Here is a 14983-nt window from a genome sequence, read left to right on the forward strand (position 1 = left end):
CGGGTGTTAAATGTTTCCGGATTGGACCGGGACTTGTCATGCGGCCTTGGTTTACTACCGGTAGACCGCCTGTCAAGTTTCGTGTCATTTGGACTTCGTTTGATACTCCAACGGTTAACCGAGGGACCGAAAAGGCCTTTGAGTGTTGCAGCCCAACACCCTTTCAATTTGGCCCAAAACCCACCTAAACCCTCTCCATCATCTAGAGCGTTCAATCACGATCGCGTGGCCGTAAACCGCACCTCATTTGGACTCTCCTAGCTCCCTCTACCTATAAATATGTGGCCCTCCCCGAATTTTCACGCAGATGAAACCCTAGCCCCGCTCCTCGTGCCGCCGGACAAACTTCCCACCACCGGCCGGACATGTCCGCCGCCCTCAGCCACCTCACTCCGACCAATCGGAGTGTGCCACCTCACAGCCGCCAGCGCCCTCACCCACTCAGCACGCGCCACTTGTCCCCGCGCCTTCTCTCTCTCCTCCAGGAGCCGCCGCCGGCCCGCAGAGCCCACGGTCGGCCCGCGCCGGGCCCGACCGCATGACCCGCGCATGAGCTCTTCCCGCGCTGCCCGTCCGTTGGCGCCTTGCCGGCTCGAACGCCTCTCCGCCGCCCTGCGTGCCCGGCACGCCTCGCCGCGCCTCCGCCGGCGTCCGGCCGGCGCGACCTCGCTGGGTCTCCGCCGGCGCCTGGCGCTCCCCGCCACCGCTGCCTCACGGGCTCCTCCGCCCGGGGCCGCCCCGCCCTCGCCGGTCTTGTCCTCCGCCGCCGCCACACCAACTCCGGCCCGACCCCACTGGTGCTTCTCCGGTCATCTCTGGCAAACAGTGGATCGGGATGAACCTCGACTTCCGCGCCCCCGGCCGATCTGGATCTGAGATTTGAATCTCGGGGTTGACTTTTTCTCCTCTAACCCTAATTTATTTTGCATTCTTCCACATGCCATAAATCTGTCATTGTAGCTCCGATTCGCACGTGTAGCATATCAAAATGTTCGTCTCAGCGAGTACATCATTTCATCTCATTGCATCATTTTCATTTGAGCTCATCTTGATGCCCGAAATGCTCTTGGAAGAGGGCTATGTGGTGAATTTGTCAGATCTGTTTCATCAAATAGCTATTTTTCATTTTTGCCATGATTAATGTGTGCATGATATGACCCTGAGCTCTACATGTGTTTTGTTATATGCCATGCCATCTTTACATTGGTGCTTGCCATGCATTTTTGTGATATTTGTGGTGACTAGAACAAGCTTGCAAAGTAGCGTAATCGGTAATGCTGATTTCAGGGACTTAGAATTTCACTTAGTCCTTGTCCTGTTTTCGTTGTTATGCCATATGTTCATGTTGTTTCCTAGTGATCCGTGCCTCTTTTGAGGATGATCAGTAAGGATGTTTTGTTAACATTGTGGTGCTCTATCCATCCATGTCTTTGTTTGCATTTATGAGCACCCTAGCTTGAGTCAATCGAGCTCTACTTTTGCTATAAAGTGAATCCTGGCAGATTGTTGACTTGTTTAGCGATTTTGCCGAGGTTGTTTCTATTGATCCGTGCATGATATGATGTTGTTCTTGCCATGTCTAGCTTTTATGCTATGTATTCTTGATGGGTGTATTCTTAGTTTGTCATGCCTTGCTCTGTAGTGAGTGCATCGAGCTCGTAAACATGCCTACTCGTTAACTTATTTGCATGCTCCAGTTTTTCACTAAGTCTGAATCTGTTTATGTTTTTGCCATGTTCACATGCTTGCAATTGTATTTTCTGATCCCTTTTGGCTCAAGGTCACTAAGGGACTTTTGTTAAGTGCTTTGAGTAGCTTCATGCCATGGCTTGATTTACCATGTTAAGTTCCTGTAGCATGTAGTTTTCATGCTCTAAAGTATGCTTCCTGATGATAAATTCCAGACTTGTGTTAATTTCACTAAGTCTGAAACCTGTTATCATTTGCTCTTTTTCCATGCTTGTTTGAACCTGTTAATGGATGAATTAGCCGTAGCTCAGTGTTCATCTTTTATCAAGCATCTTGAGTGGATCCCTTTCATGTATTTTGTTGCCATGTTTGAGTGCTGTAGCATATTTATCTTGTTGCATTTAGTTGGTCACTTGCTGATTATCGCAGACCAGTGCCATATTTGTTTTGCTTGCCATTTCCAAACCGTGCATCCGTTTCCGGTGATCTTTATATCGATTTCAACCGAAATCACCTCCTATTTCCAGTGGCACTTTTGGATTTCCAAGTTGAGGACAGGTTCAATCATTCCTTTGCAAGTCATGCATATGCATCGCATACCGTATCCCGCATATCATACCATGTTCATGTGTTGGTTGTTTACTATGTTGTGTGCTTCTTTCCGGTGTTTGCTTCTTCGGGTTGGTTCCGATAACATCGCGTTTGTGAGGACTCGTTCGACTACGTCCGTTTGTCTTCTTCATGGACTCGTTCTTCTTCCTTGCGGGATTTCAGGCAAGATGACCATACCCTCGAAATCACTTCTATCTTTGCTTGCTAGTTGCTCGCTCTTTTGCTATGCCTATGTTGCGATACCTACCACTTGCTTACCATGCCTCCCATATTATTGAACCAAGACTCTAACCCACCTTGTCCTAGCAAACCATTGTTTGGCTATGTTACCGCTTTGCTCAGCCCCTCTTATAGCGTTGTTAGTTGCAGGTGAAGATTGAAGTTTGTTCCTTGTTGGAACATGGAGATGTTGTTCCTTGTTGGAACATGTTTAGTTGTTGGGATATCACAATATCTCTTATTTAATTAATGCATCTATATACTTGGTAAAGGGTGGAAGGCTCGGCCTTATGCCTGGTGTTTTGTTCCACTCTTGCCGCCCTAGTTTCCGTCATATCGGTGTTATGTTCCTGGATTTTGCGTTCCTCACACGGTTGGGTTATAATGGGAACCCCTTGACAGTTCGCTTTGAATAAAACTCCTCCAGCAAGGCCCAACCTTGGTTTTACCATTCGCCACCTAGCCTTTTCTTTTCCCTTGGGAGTCGCACTCTCGAGGGTCATCATTATTTTAACCCCCCCGGGCCAGTGCTCCTCTGAATGTTGGTCCACCTTGTCAGCCGCCGGTGGCCACCAGGGGCAACTCTGGGCTGGCCTACCGGAAGTATGGACAATCCGGTGTGCCCTGAGAACGAGATATGTGCAGCTCCTATCAGGATTTGTCGGCACATTCGGGTGGCTTTGCATGTCTTGTTTTACCATTGTCGAAATGTCTTGTAACCGGGATTCCGAGTCTGATCGGGTCTTCCCGCTAGAAGGAATATCCTTCGTTGACCGTGAGAGCTTGTGATGGGCTAAGTTGGGACACCCCTGCAGGGATTTGAACTTTCGAAAGCCGTGCCCGCGGTTATGGGCAGATGGGAATTTGTTAATGTCCGGTTGTAGAAAACCTGAAGTTGACCTTAATTAAAATACATCAACCGCGTGTATAACCGTGATGGTCTCTTTCCGGCGGGGTCCGGGAAGTGAACACGGTGTTGGAGTTATGCTTGACGTAGGTTGTTCTAGGATCACTTCTTGATCATAGTTTCTCGATCGTGCTTTGCCTTCTCTTCTCGCTCTCTTTTGCGTATGTTAGCCACCATATATGCTAGCGCTTGCTGCAACTCCACCTCATACCTTTTACCTTACCTATAAGCTTAAATAGTCTTGATCGCGAGGGTGCGAGATTGCTGAGTCCCCGTGACTCATAGATACTTCCAAAACCAGTTTGCGGGTGCCGATGTCACCGATCAGGTGACGCAACCAAGCTCAGGAGGAGCTCGATGAAGATCTTATCCTTTGTGTTGTTCTGTTTCCAGTGGATCAGTAGTGGAGCCCAGTCGGGACGATCGGGGATCTGTGTAGCATTTGGGGTAGTCTTCTTCTATTTTGGTTCCGTAGCCGAACCTTGATTGTATCTGGATGATGTAATGCTTTATTCATGTAATTGTGTGAAGTGGCGATTGTAAACCAACTATGTATCTCTTTCCCTTATGTATTACATGGGTTGTGTGAAGATTACCTCACTTGCGACATTGCTTTCAATGCGGTTATGCCTCTAAGTCATGCTTCGACACGTGGGAGATATAGCCGCATCGAGGGCGTTACAGCTATTTAGTTAATTCTTTTTGCAGATGATTAATAGACAAATTACTCAGGTCCACCAATTTATTTTAGAATTTTATGAGTTCCATAAGTATACGTTTGATACAGATTACTACAGACTGTTCTGTTTCTGACAGATTCTGTTTTCTATGTGTTGTTTGCTTATTTTGATGAATCTATGAGTAGTATCGGAGGGTATGAACCATAGAGAAGTTGGAATACATTAGATTTTACACCAATATGAATTTAGAATGAGTTCATTACAGTACCTTATGATGGTGATTTGCTTTCTTATACTAACGGAGCTTACGAGTTTTCTGTTAAGTTTTGTGTTGTGAAGTTTTCAAGTTTTGGGTAAAGATTTGATGGACTATGGAATAAGGAGTGGAAAGAGACAAAGCTTGGGGATTCCCAAGGCACCCCAAGGTAATATTCAAGGACAACCAAAAGCCTAAGCTTGGGGATGCCCCGGAAGGCATCCCCTCTTTCGTCTTCGTTCATCGGTAACTTTACTTGGAGCTATATTTTTATTCGCCACATGATATGTGTTTTGCTTGGAGCGTCAATTTATTTTGTTAGGATTTGCTTGCTGTTTGAATAAAATACCAAGATCTGAAATTCTTTAATGTTAGAGAGTCTTCACATAGTTGCATAATTATTGAACTACTCATTGATCTTCACTTATATCTTTCGGAGTAGTTTGTCGTTGCTCTAGTGCTTCACTTATATCCTTTTAGAGCACGGTGGTGGTTTTATTTCATAGAAATAGTTGATCTCTCATGCTTCACTTATATTATTTTGAGAGTCCTTTAGAACAGCATGGTAGTTTGCTTTGGTTATGGAACTAGTCCTAATATGATGGGCATCCAAGATGGATATAATAAAAACTTTCATATAGAGTGCATTGAATACTAAGAGAAGTTTGATACTTGATAATTGTTTTGAGATATGGAGATAGTGATATCAAAGTTGTTCTAGTTGGGTAGTTGTGAATTTGAGGAATACTTGTGTTGAAGTTTGCAAGTCCCGTAGCATGCACGTATGGTGACCGTTGTGTAACAAATTTGAAACATGAGGTATTATTTGATTGTCTTCCTTATGATGGCGGTCAGGGACGAGCGGTGGTATTTTCCTACCAATCTATCCCCCTAGGAGCATGCGCGTAATACTTGGTTTTTGATGACTTGTAGATTTTTGCAATAAGTATGTGAGTTCTTTATGACTAATGTTGAGTCCATGGATTATACGCACTCTTACCCTTCCATCATTGCTAGCCTCTTCGGTACCGTGCATTGCCCTTTCTCACATTGAGAGTTGGTGCAAACTTCGCCGGTGCATCCAAACCCCGTGATATGATACGCTCTTTCACACATAAACCTCCTTATATCTTCCTCAAAACAGCCACCATACCTACCTATTATGGCATTTCCATAGCCATTTCGAGATATATTGCCATGCAACTTTCCACTAGTCCATCTATTATGACACGCATCATCATTGTCATATTGCTTTGCATGATCATGTAGTTGACATCGTATTTTTGGTAAAGCCACCGTTCATAATTTTTCATACATGTCACTCTTGATTCATCGCAATCCCGGTACACCGCCGGAGGCATTCATATAGAGTCGTATCTTGTTCTAGTATCGAGTTGTAATCTTTGAGTTGTAAATAAATAGAAGTGTGGTGATCATCATTAATAGAGCATTGTCCCAAAAAAGGCCAAAAAAGGGGCAATGCTACTATCCTTTTTCCACACTTGTGCTTCAAAGTAGCACCATGATCTTTATGATAGAGAGTCTCTTGTTTTGTCACTTTCATATACTAGTGGGAATTTTTCATTATAGAACTTGGCTTGTATATTCCAACAATGGGCCTCCTCAAGTGCCCTAGGTCTTTGTGAGCAAGCAAGTTGGATGCACACCCACTTAGTTCTTTTGTTGAGCTTTCATACATTTATAGCTCTAGTGCATCCGTTGCATGGCAATCCCTACTCACTCACATTGATATCAATTGATGGGCATCTCCCTAACCCATTGATTAGCCGCTTCGATGTGAGACTTTCTCTTTTTTGTCTTCTCCACAAAACCCCATTATTATATTCTATTCCAACCATAGTGCTATATCCATGGCTCACGCTCATGTATTGCGTGAAAGTTGAAAAAAGTTTGAGATTACTAAAGTATGAAACAATTGCTTGGCTTGTCATCAGGGTTGTGCATGATGAGAGCATTCTTGTGTGATGAAAATGGTGCATGACCAAACTATATGATTTTGTAGGGATGAACATTCTTTTGCCATGTTATTTTGAAGAGACATAATTGCTTAGTTAGTATGCTTGAAGTATTATTATTTCTATGTCAATATTAAACTTTTGTCTTGAATCTTATGGATCTGAATATTCTTGCCACAATAAAGAAGAATTACTTAGAGAAATATGTTAGGTATTATTCCACATCAAAAATTCTATTTTTATCATTTACCTACTCGAGGACGAGCAGGAATTAAGCTTGGGGATGCTGATACGTCTCCAACGTATCTATAATTTTTGATTGTTCCATACTATTATATTATCTGTGTTGGATGTTTATGGGCTTTATTATACACTTTTATATTATTTTTAGGACTAACCTATTAACCCAGAGCCCAATGCCAATTTCTGTTTTTTCCTTGTTTTACAGTATCGTAGAAAAGGAAAATCAAACAGAGTCCAATTGACCTGAAACTTTACGGAACTTATTTTTGGACCAGAAGAAGCCCACGGAGTATCAGAGATGCACCAGGAGAGTCCCGGGCTGTCCACGAGGGTGGGGGCGCGCCCCCTGCCTCGTGGACAGCCCGGAGGTCCACCGACGTACTTCTTCCTCCCATATATACCCATATACCCTAAAAACTTCGGGGAGCACAATAGATCGGGAGTTCCGCCGCCAGAAACCTCTGTAGCCACCGAAAACCAATCTAGACCCGTTCTGGCACCCTGCCGAAGGGGGGAATCCCTCTCCGGTGGCCATCTTCATCATCCCGGCGCTCTCCATGACGAGGAGGGAGTAGTTCTCCCTCGGGGCTGAGGGTATGTACCAGTAGCTATGTGCTTGATCTCTCTCTCTCTCTCTCTATCGTGTTCTTGAGGTGATACAATCTTGATGTATCGCGAGCTTTGCTATTATAGTTGGATCTTATGATGTTTCCCCCCCTCTACTCTCTTGTAATGGATTGAGTTTTCCCTTTGAAGTTATCTTATCGGATTGAGTCTTTAAGGATTTGAGAACACTTGATGTATGTCTTGCGTGGGATACCCGTGGTGACAATGCGGTATTCTATTGATCCACTTGATGTGTGTTTTGGTGATCAACTTGCGGGTTCCGTGACCTTGGGAATTTTGCATAGGGGTTGGCACACGTTCTCATCTTGACTCTCCGATAGAAACTTTGGGGCACTCTTTGAGGTCCCATGTGTTGGTTAAATAGATGAATCTGAGATTGTGTGATGCATATCGTATAATCATACCCACGGATACTTGAGGTGACATTGAAGTATCTAGGTGATATTAGGGTTTTGGTTGATTTGTATCTTAAGGTGTTATTCTAGTACGAACTCTAGGGCTGTTTGTGACACTTATAGGAATAGCCCAGCGGATTGATTGGAAAGAATAACTTTGAGGTGGTTTCGTACCCTACCATAATCTCTTCGTTTATTCTCTGCTATTAGTGACTTTGGAGTGACTCTTTGTTGCATGTTGAGGGATAGTTATGTGATCCAATTATGTTATTATTGTTGAGGGAACTTGCACTAGTGAAAGTATGAACCCTAGGCCTTGTTTCAACGCATTGCAATACCGTTTGTGCTCACTTTTATCATTAGTTACCTTGCTGTTTTTATATTTTCAGATTACAAAAACCTTTATCTACTATCCATATACCACTTGTATCACCATCTCTTCGCCGAACTAGTGCACCTATACAATTTACCATTGTATTGGGTGTGTTGGGGACACAAGAGACTATTTGTTATTTGGTTGCAGGGTTGCTTGAGAGAGACCATCTTCATCCTACGCCTCCTACGGATTGATAAACCTTAGGTCATCCACTTGAGGGAAATTTTCTACTGTCCTACAAACCTCTGCACTTGGAGGCCCAACAACGTCTACAAGAAGAAGGTTGTGTAGTGGACATCAACCTCCCGCGCGACAAGTACAACTTGAGCGACATCTTCAACGTCAAAGATCTCTCACCCTTCCATGGTGATGAAGAATTTGATCCGAGGACGGATCTTCCCCAAGGGAGGGGAGATGATGTGGAGCATCCCACGGCCATCCCAATGGACCCACCTACATCTCCTACGACACCTCTCTGACCCATGACACGAGCACATGCAAGAGCTCTTGAAACCGAGGTGACATCTCTCCTCTCACATTTCCACTTCGATGCACATGAGACATGGCTACTACCTCATATGGACACATTGTGCATACTCAGGTATCATGGAGAAGCTAATGAGCTAGGAGAAGAAGAAGAGGAAGATGGACGTGAAGACGGAGAAGAAGGAGGGATGCAGGAAAAGTCCAAGCCACCGGACGACCGGGCGGGGCCGGAAGTCCGGCGCCTGAAGCCCCAGCCGAGCCCCGGCGAGTGGATGTCCAGTCCAGACCGGACGACCGGTGCCCCTGCACCCGAGCCGAATGAGCGAACGTCCGACGCCTCCGGACGTCCGGCGACCGGACGACCGGCCCAGCCCGGAAATCCGTCACTTCAGCACCCGAGCCAAAACGAGCGGACGACCGACACTTACCAGACGTCCGGCCGCCCGTGAACCACCGGACGTCCGGCCCCTGTCTGTGCACAGGATTCAGGCCCGAGGCCCATGTACCCCCCACTTCGCCCCCTTTTTGCACTAAGACTATAAATAGACCTCCTATTCCTCCTAGCTAGGGTTAGCATTGGTTTAGCTCATATTTAGAGATAGAGCATTGCTCATCCACATCGGATCTACTCCACGAGAGAGACCGCGACCCCTCTTTGGAGAAGATCCCTTTGGATTCAAGACCCCTCTAAGGGAAGATCCCCTCGTGGATTCAAGACCTCCTCACGGAGAAGACCGGCTACCTTTGTATCGTCCGTTGTTGACTTTGGATCTTGTATCTCCTATCGTGTTTCGAGGATCTAGCACTTGTATGATCATTCTTGTTGGTTTGAGTGTTCTCTTGTGTTTCCCTTGTGATTTCCCCTCGTTTCCCTCCTCGTGTTCTTTGTGTTCATCGCGGGATCCACTCCTTTCGTGAAAGATCGGCCGATTAGGGTTCCTACCCTACATCACAGCCCGACAAGGCTTGTATATTAGACGTGCTTGGTGTAACGTGCTTGGCCTATTTAGGATGGGTCGTGCCGAGCCTGGCCGGGCCGGGCCATCTAGCCAGGTTTGGTATGTATTCATATTTGGTGGACTCTTTTTCTAGGACTCTTTGATTCGTGTCAAGTTAATCTTTTAGTAGCCTCAAAAAGTAAATTGTTCTTGCAGAGGTAGACTATGATGTCATCGATTATGATAATTTTATTAATCTTGAAATTATGGTTTTAGTTTCTTGAATATGCTCATAAAATAAGGTGTGTGTGAGGTAACTACACAAAATAACCACATTTAGGGCAAGGTAAACCGCTTAGGGATCTCCAACGTCGTATCAAATGCAACCTCCATGGACACGTTTGGACGTGTCCGCAGACATTGGATATGAAGACGGTCATCCAACTCTATGCATGAAATATCCGCTCACATTTCAAACGAATATTTAAGCAAACGATCAAAATTCAGCAAGTTTAATATATTACATGCAAACCATATGCTATTTAATAAGTTCAATTAAATAAAAAACTAAACTGAACTGTTGGTTGTGAATTCGGGACCACATCACCCGCCCTTGCCCTTCTTTTTGCCGACGAGGGCAAGGGCGTGCGCACTCGGACTCAACCAACCCTATCTTATAGAGTTGGTCGATGATCCTGCGCCGACGAAGGGAAGGATGTCCGCTTAGTGGTCCTGAACTGATCCTTCGCACCGGTCAACGCTAGGTTTGGGTTAGCGCACACCCAGTTTGGCGCCACGTCTGACTTGCGAAAGCCGAACAACACGCCACGTCGCACCGCTTCCGGCGCTCCTCCTTGGCGGTCACCTTGTCGACTGTCATCCTGGTGCGCGAGGAGGAGGTGTCGCCGCCATTATCGAGTTAGTAGATGAGGCAACTGCATGCGTTGGCAATCCTCGGGGTAGGGGTTGCCTCCTCCTTCATGTTCGCCGCATGCCACTGGGGCGGGGATGGCGGTGCCACCTCCTTGCCACATGCCACCATGGTGGAGATGTTGACTCCATTTTGACGCTTCGGCGTGGCGAGGATGCTGGCTCCTCCTTGAAGTGATGGTGCGGCGGGAAGGGTGACTCATCCTTGACGTGGCTATCGCGCGATGGCCACGGATGCTGTCGCGGAGCGGGCGCTTGAGCATCAACTCAATCTGTCTTGTGACTCTTTATCGATCCGCGTGACCTCGACAAGGAGGTGTGCATGCTGCTCCTCCTTGTCGAAGGAGGAGAGCACCACCTCCTCCTTGATCATGGGTGTCGATGATGTGGTGGACGCCGACGGGCCCGACGAGCGTCGGCGTCGACGTGACGATCTAGGCGACCGAGAGGATCCGCCTACCGAACTTGCTCATTTATATTTTAATCCTTTCATTATGGGATTTCATGTAACATTGATGTTTGATTAATATAGACCCATGGCTCATTCGCAAGAAAAAAGTCTAATCTGATGGTTGTGAAAAGCTTTGTCGTGTGATATAACAAACTGTTGGAAAAAAAAACTAAGTTTATATCGTAGAAAGGGAAAATGAAATCGGGATAACGTGGGGAATAAACAGTCGACGGCCAGGGATCCTGGCGCCAAGAGCTCGCCGACCCTGCAATGGCGACCACCGCCAACCCCACCACCGACCTCTTCTCGCGCCTCTCCTTTCGCCGCGCCGTCTCCCCCTCCCCACTCCGCCTCCCCTCCTTGCCGACCCCTTCGCCGCGCGTCTCCGTCGCCATCGTCGCCCTCCACAAGCGCAACCCCAAGCGCCTCAAGTACGACACCCAGCGCCAGTTCACGGTACGCCCCCACCCCCCAATGCTCTCGCACGTTTCCTACTTCCGGATTCCTGGAGATAAAGTAACGGATCCTTTTCCGGCGACTGGTTTGGCCCGCGCGCGCAAAGAGAGGGGATGGCGGGATGCTGCGGGTGCAGGTGGAACCCTCCGGCGAGGACTTCTGGAAGCTGGACCCCGTCGTCGACCTCATAAACAGCGGCGCCGTAGGCGTCATCCCAACCGACACCGTGTATGATATTCAATGCTTTCCCTTCACTTGACCTTGTGCTCGTCCTGGAACAACCTGACAGCTTATCCCGGGACCGGCCGGGCTTGCCATTGGTTAGGGAGCAAGGAAATGCACCGTGCGCACTGCATTTCTCGTTGCAGTTGATGCTCGGTGCGTGCAGAGTACCGTGTAAATTGAAGCACGGTTGGGTGATAACTCGTGTAAACAGCCATCTCAGTATTTGTGCTCATATCATCTACAAAGTGTTTTGGTTGCATAGGCAGCTTAGTTTTTGCTGAAGCTGACTTTGGATTACTGATGAGTAGCATTTTGTTTGTATGTCCATCTCATTACCTATGTGTCTGCACATGTTCTCAGAGATCTAAGCAAGTCCTCAAGCTTTCTGATTTTATTTGGACAATGCGCTGTGCTGAGCACAAATAATAACACAGTTAAAAAACACAAATAATAACAAATTCCATTTTTTACAGCTACTCCATTGTTTGTGATCTGAGTAACAATGACTCTATTGAGCGCCTCCGCAGGTACAATCATTCATCTGGTTGGTCAGTATAATAATTCTTATTTATTTGCTGTCTTAGACATGAAGTAAACCAACACAGATCTAATTGGCACTATCTGTTTTTTTTCTCATGCAGAATCAAAGGCATTGTAAATTCAAAGGCAAGATGTGCAAGAGAGCAATAAGTCCTCCTTTCTTATGAAGCTTACTCTGGAGCAAGGCACACCTACCAACCACACTTTCATTTTTGCAAATGCACTCTATTCTTATACCAATTTTGAATAATGCAGCCTCTCAGCATCTTGTGCCGCTCGTTGCGAGATATTGATACCTACACAACAGGATTTCCTCTAGGTACCAACCAAGGGCAAGCTAACATTTTCCATGCTGTCAAGCGTATATTACCAGGACCTGTAAGGATATCTGCCTCTTCAAGATCGACCACCATCTTGTACTTCACAACTAACGTCTATTTAATCATGTGCAGTACACCTTTATTCTACCTGCGACTAAGGAATTGCCCAAGCAATGCATCAAGCATGGGTCATCTACTAGATACGCAAAAAGGAGGCAGGTTGGTGTTCGAATGCCAGATGATCCCATATGTCAAGCAATACTGCAAAATCTGGAAGAACCGTTGATCTGCACAAGGTTGGTTGTAGGCTCATATACCTTCAGTTTTCTTTATTTATTTCTTGCTTCTGATGTGTCTTTTAATCATTGTACTCTGTTGTGCTGGCATGTACGAGCAGTAAGAATATTGAGTTATATAAGCTACATGCCTCTCTGTTTTGGTCTTCCTACACGAAGGAGATATTTTACTTGAGCTTAGGTTAAAAATCTTCAATTACTATTCATTTTGTTGCCAGGATTTGTAGTTATTCTCCTCTTTTCTCCTTTATTTACAGTGTCAAATATCTGGCAGAGGATGAATGGATACTTGATCCAGTAACCATTGCCGATATTTATGAGCCACTGGTATGTTCCTTCTTTTTACTAGTGCACCAGAAATCTGCTTACAGCGACTTCACAAAGGCTTTTTTTTTGTATAAGCATTGTAAAAAATTTCACTGGTCTGTATTGTTCTCTAGAGTGACAGTTACTTTTCATGTTGAGAATCCCAGGTCATATTTTGTGTTACCATTTCTATCATGCATTATAATTTACAGTCAAATGACTGTATGGTGAGTGGTGAATAGTACCTGCTCAGGCCTAGGGAACTAAGTGAAGCAAAAAGGCATAACTAAACAAAATTGTCTGACAGATGACTCTTTCAGTTTTTGACAAAGGGCATATTAAGCTAGTTTTTCTTCTGATATGCATGCAATATTGTGATGGCTTCCATCAAGTGGTTAGTTAAACAATTACGGAATGCTCCCTCCGTCCACAAATATAAGATGTTCTAACTTTTTTCTTAGTCGGATGTATATAGACACGTTTAAGTGTGTTTGTTCACTCATTTCAGTCTGTATGTAGTACATACTGAAATATCCAGAACATCTTATATTTGTAAACGGAGGGAGTAGTTAACATCCGTTAGCTGCTTTTATGTGTAGCCGTGTTACTAGTCATTTCGTAGCACAAGAGTACGTGTGAAATAGATGGCTTCAAGAGCATGACATGCTCAAATGTTTCAAATTTCAGGGACTCGATTTCATCGTTGATGGCGGTGCTAGAATTGCTGATCCATCTACTGTCGTTGACATGACTGGAAGTTATCCTACCATTATTCGGCAGGGAAAGGTATGCAACCGCATATTCTAATGAACTACCATGACCCGTAATTCAAAGCTTAACCTCCTGTCTATGAATATATTCCAGTGTATCATAGCGTAGTCCTGGAAAACCATGAAATCCTGCATTTTGTTGATGCTTGGCTAGCACTTGGATACACCAAAATGTGCTGAGCTGTATCTCAGTCATTTATACGAGGCCTCTACGTCTCATACTTGAGTCCTCCTGTTACATCTTTGATGTCATGCATGGTCGGCCGGCCTATGAAGATTCTGCTACGATTTAACTATGCACTTAATATTTCTTTTGCTTTAGGGTGCAAAGCTTGATTGGATGGTAACAGGCACAGACCAAGAGGCGCAGTCAACCTATTCTCGTAAAGCAGCTTGAAACGTTGCCCTGCTAACCTACGCTATGAGTTGTAAGTAGGAGTGGTCATGCCGGTTTTTTCGAACCGCTGAAAAGTAGTTAATGTCTACTTTGTATATCAGTTCAAGACCTTCCGTTAAATGCGTTGCACTAGTCACTGTCTTCCCATGGTTTGAGGATAACTGATTTTGAACACTACCCCAAGTTGTATACAGATCTCAATTCTATGTACCCCGCATCGGCAAAGTCTTCTTCTACCAGCACTTGTGTGAGCCAAAGAGGCGAAGGCGTGCCGCCATCATCACTCATTCCTTACCAGAGCTGGAGACGCGCACACACGCACACCCACACACGCACGCACACTAAGCAATTGGGCCTAAGATAAAATTCAACTTTTATCGAACGAAGTGTACTATCTAGACACCTCACGCGGTCGCCACCTCCTCGCCCAAAAAAGATTTGGGTTCCTCTGCCTTTTGTTAGCGCCGCCACCTGTCCGCCTCGTCTCCGATGGTCTTAGGGTCATGAGGGCGTGGTGGATCTCGGACCTTGCCGAGGGAAGGGTTCCTTTTTTTATGTCTTTTAAAGTTTTGTTAGGGTTTGTGTCTTGCTCAGGAAGCGGCGGCTCTTTAAAGATGGAACAAGGTTCTCCGCGCCTAGCTCTTATTTCGGTGATGTGTCTACCATCATCAGCGGGCGTGTCGAGGTGTTTCTCCGATGGATCTATCTTTGGTGGACCTACTCGGATCTGGTCGTCCTTCATCTATGTTTGTGTGTCTTACACTGATTTTATTGGGTCTTATCACGAAGGCTTCCTGATTGTCTACTATAATAAGTTCTGCCCGACTTCGGCAAGGGAGGAGTGATGACGGCGACGCTCGGCTCGCTTCAGTGCTTGTAGTCGTTGCT

General features: G+C 45.6%; 1 protein-coding gene across 1 annotated transcript; it reads left to right on the forward strand.

The window, feature by feature from the left end:
* The first annotated feature begins 10973 nt into the window (after window positions 1–10973).
* Window positions 10974–14305, forward strand: LOC125522315 (uncharacterized protein YciO). Its single transcript, XM_048687383.1, has 9 exons — window positions 10974–11241; window positions 11348–11469; window positions 11940–11993; window positions 12108–12132; window positions 12262–12384; window positions 12459–12622; window positions 12880–12949; window positions 13616–13714; window positions 14021–14305. Exons 1-9 carry the CDS (start codon window positions 11056–11058, stop codon window positions 14093–14095), a joined length of 918 nt encoding a protein of 305 aa, XP_048543340.1. The 5' UTR covers window positions 10974–11055; the 3' UTR covers window positions 14096–14305.
* The last annotated feature ends 678 nt before the right edge of the window (window positions 14306–14983 follow it).

This window comes from Triticum urartu, chromosome 7, assembly GCF_003073215.2.
Source record: "Triticum urartu cultivar G1812 chromosome 7, Tu2.1, whole genome shotgun sequence".
NCBI lineage: Eukaryota > Viridiplantae > Streptophyta > Magnoliopsida > Poales > Poaceae > Triticum > Triticum urartu.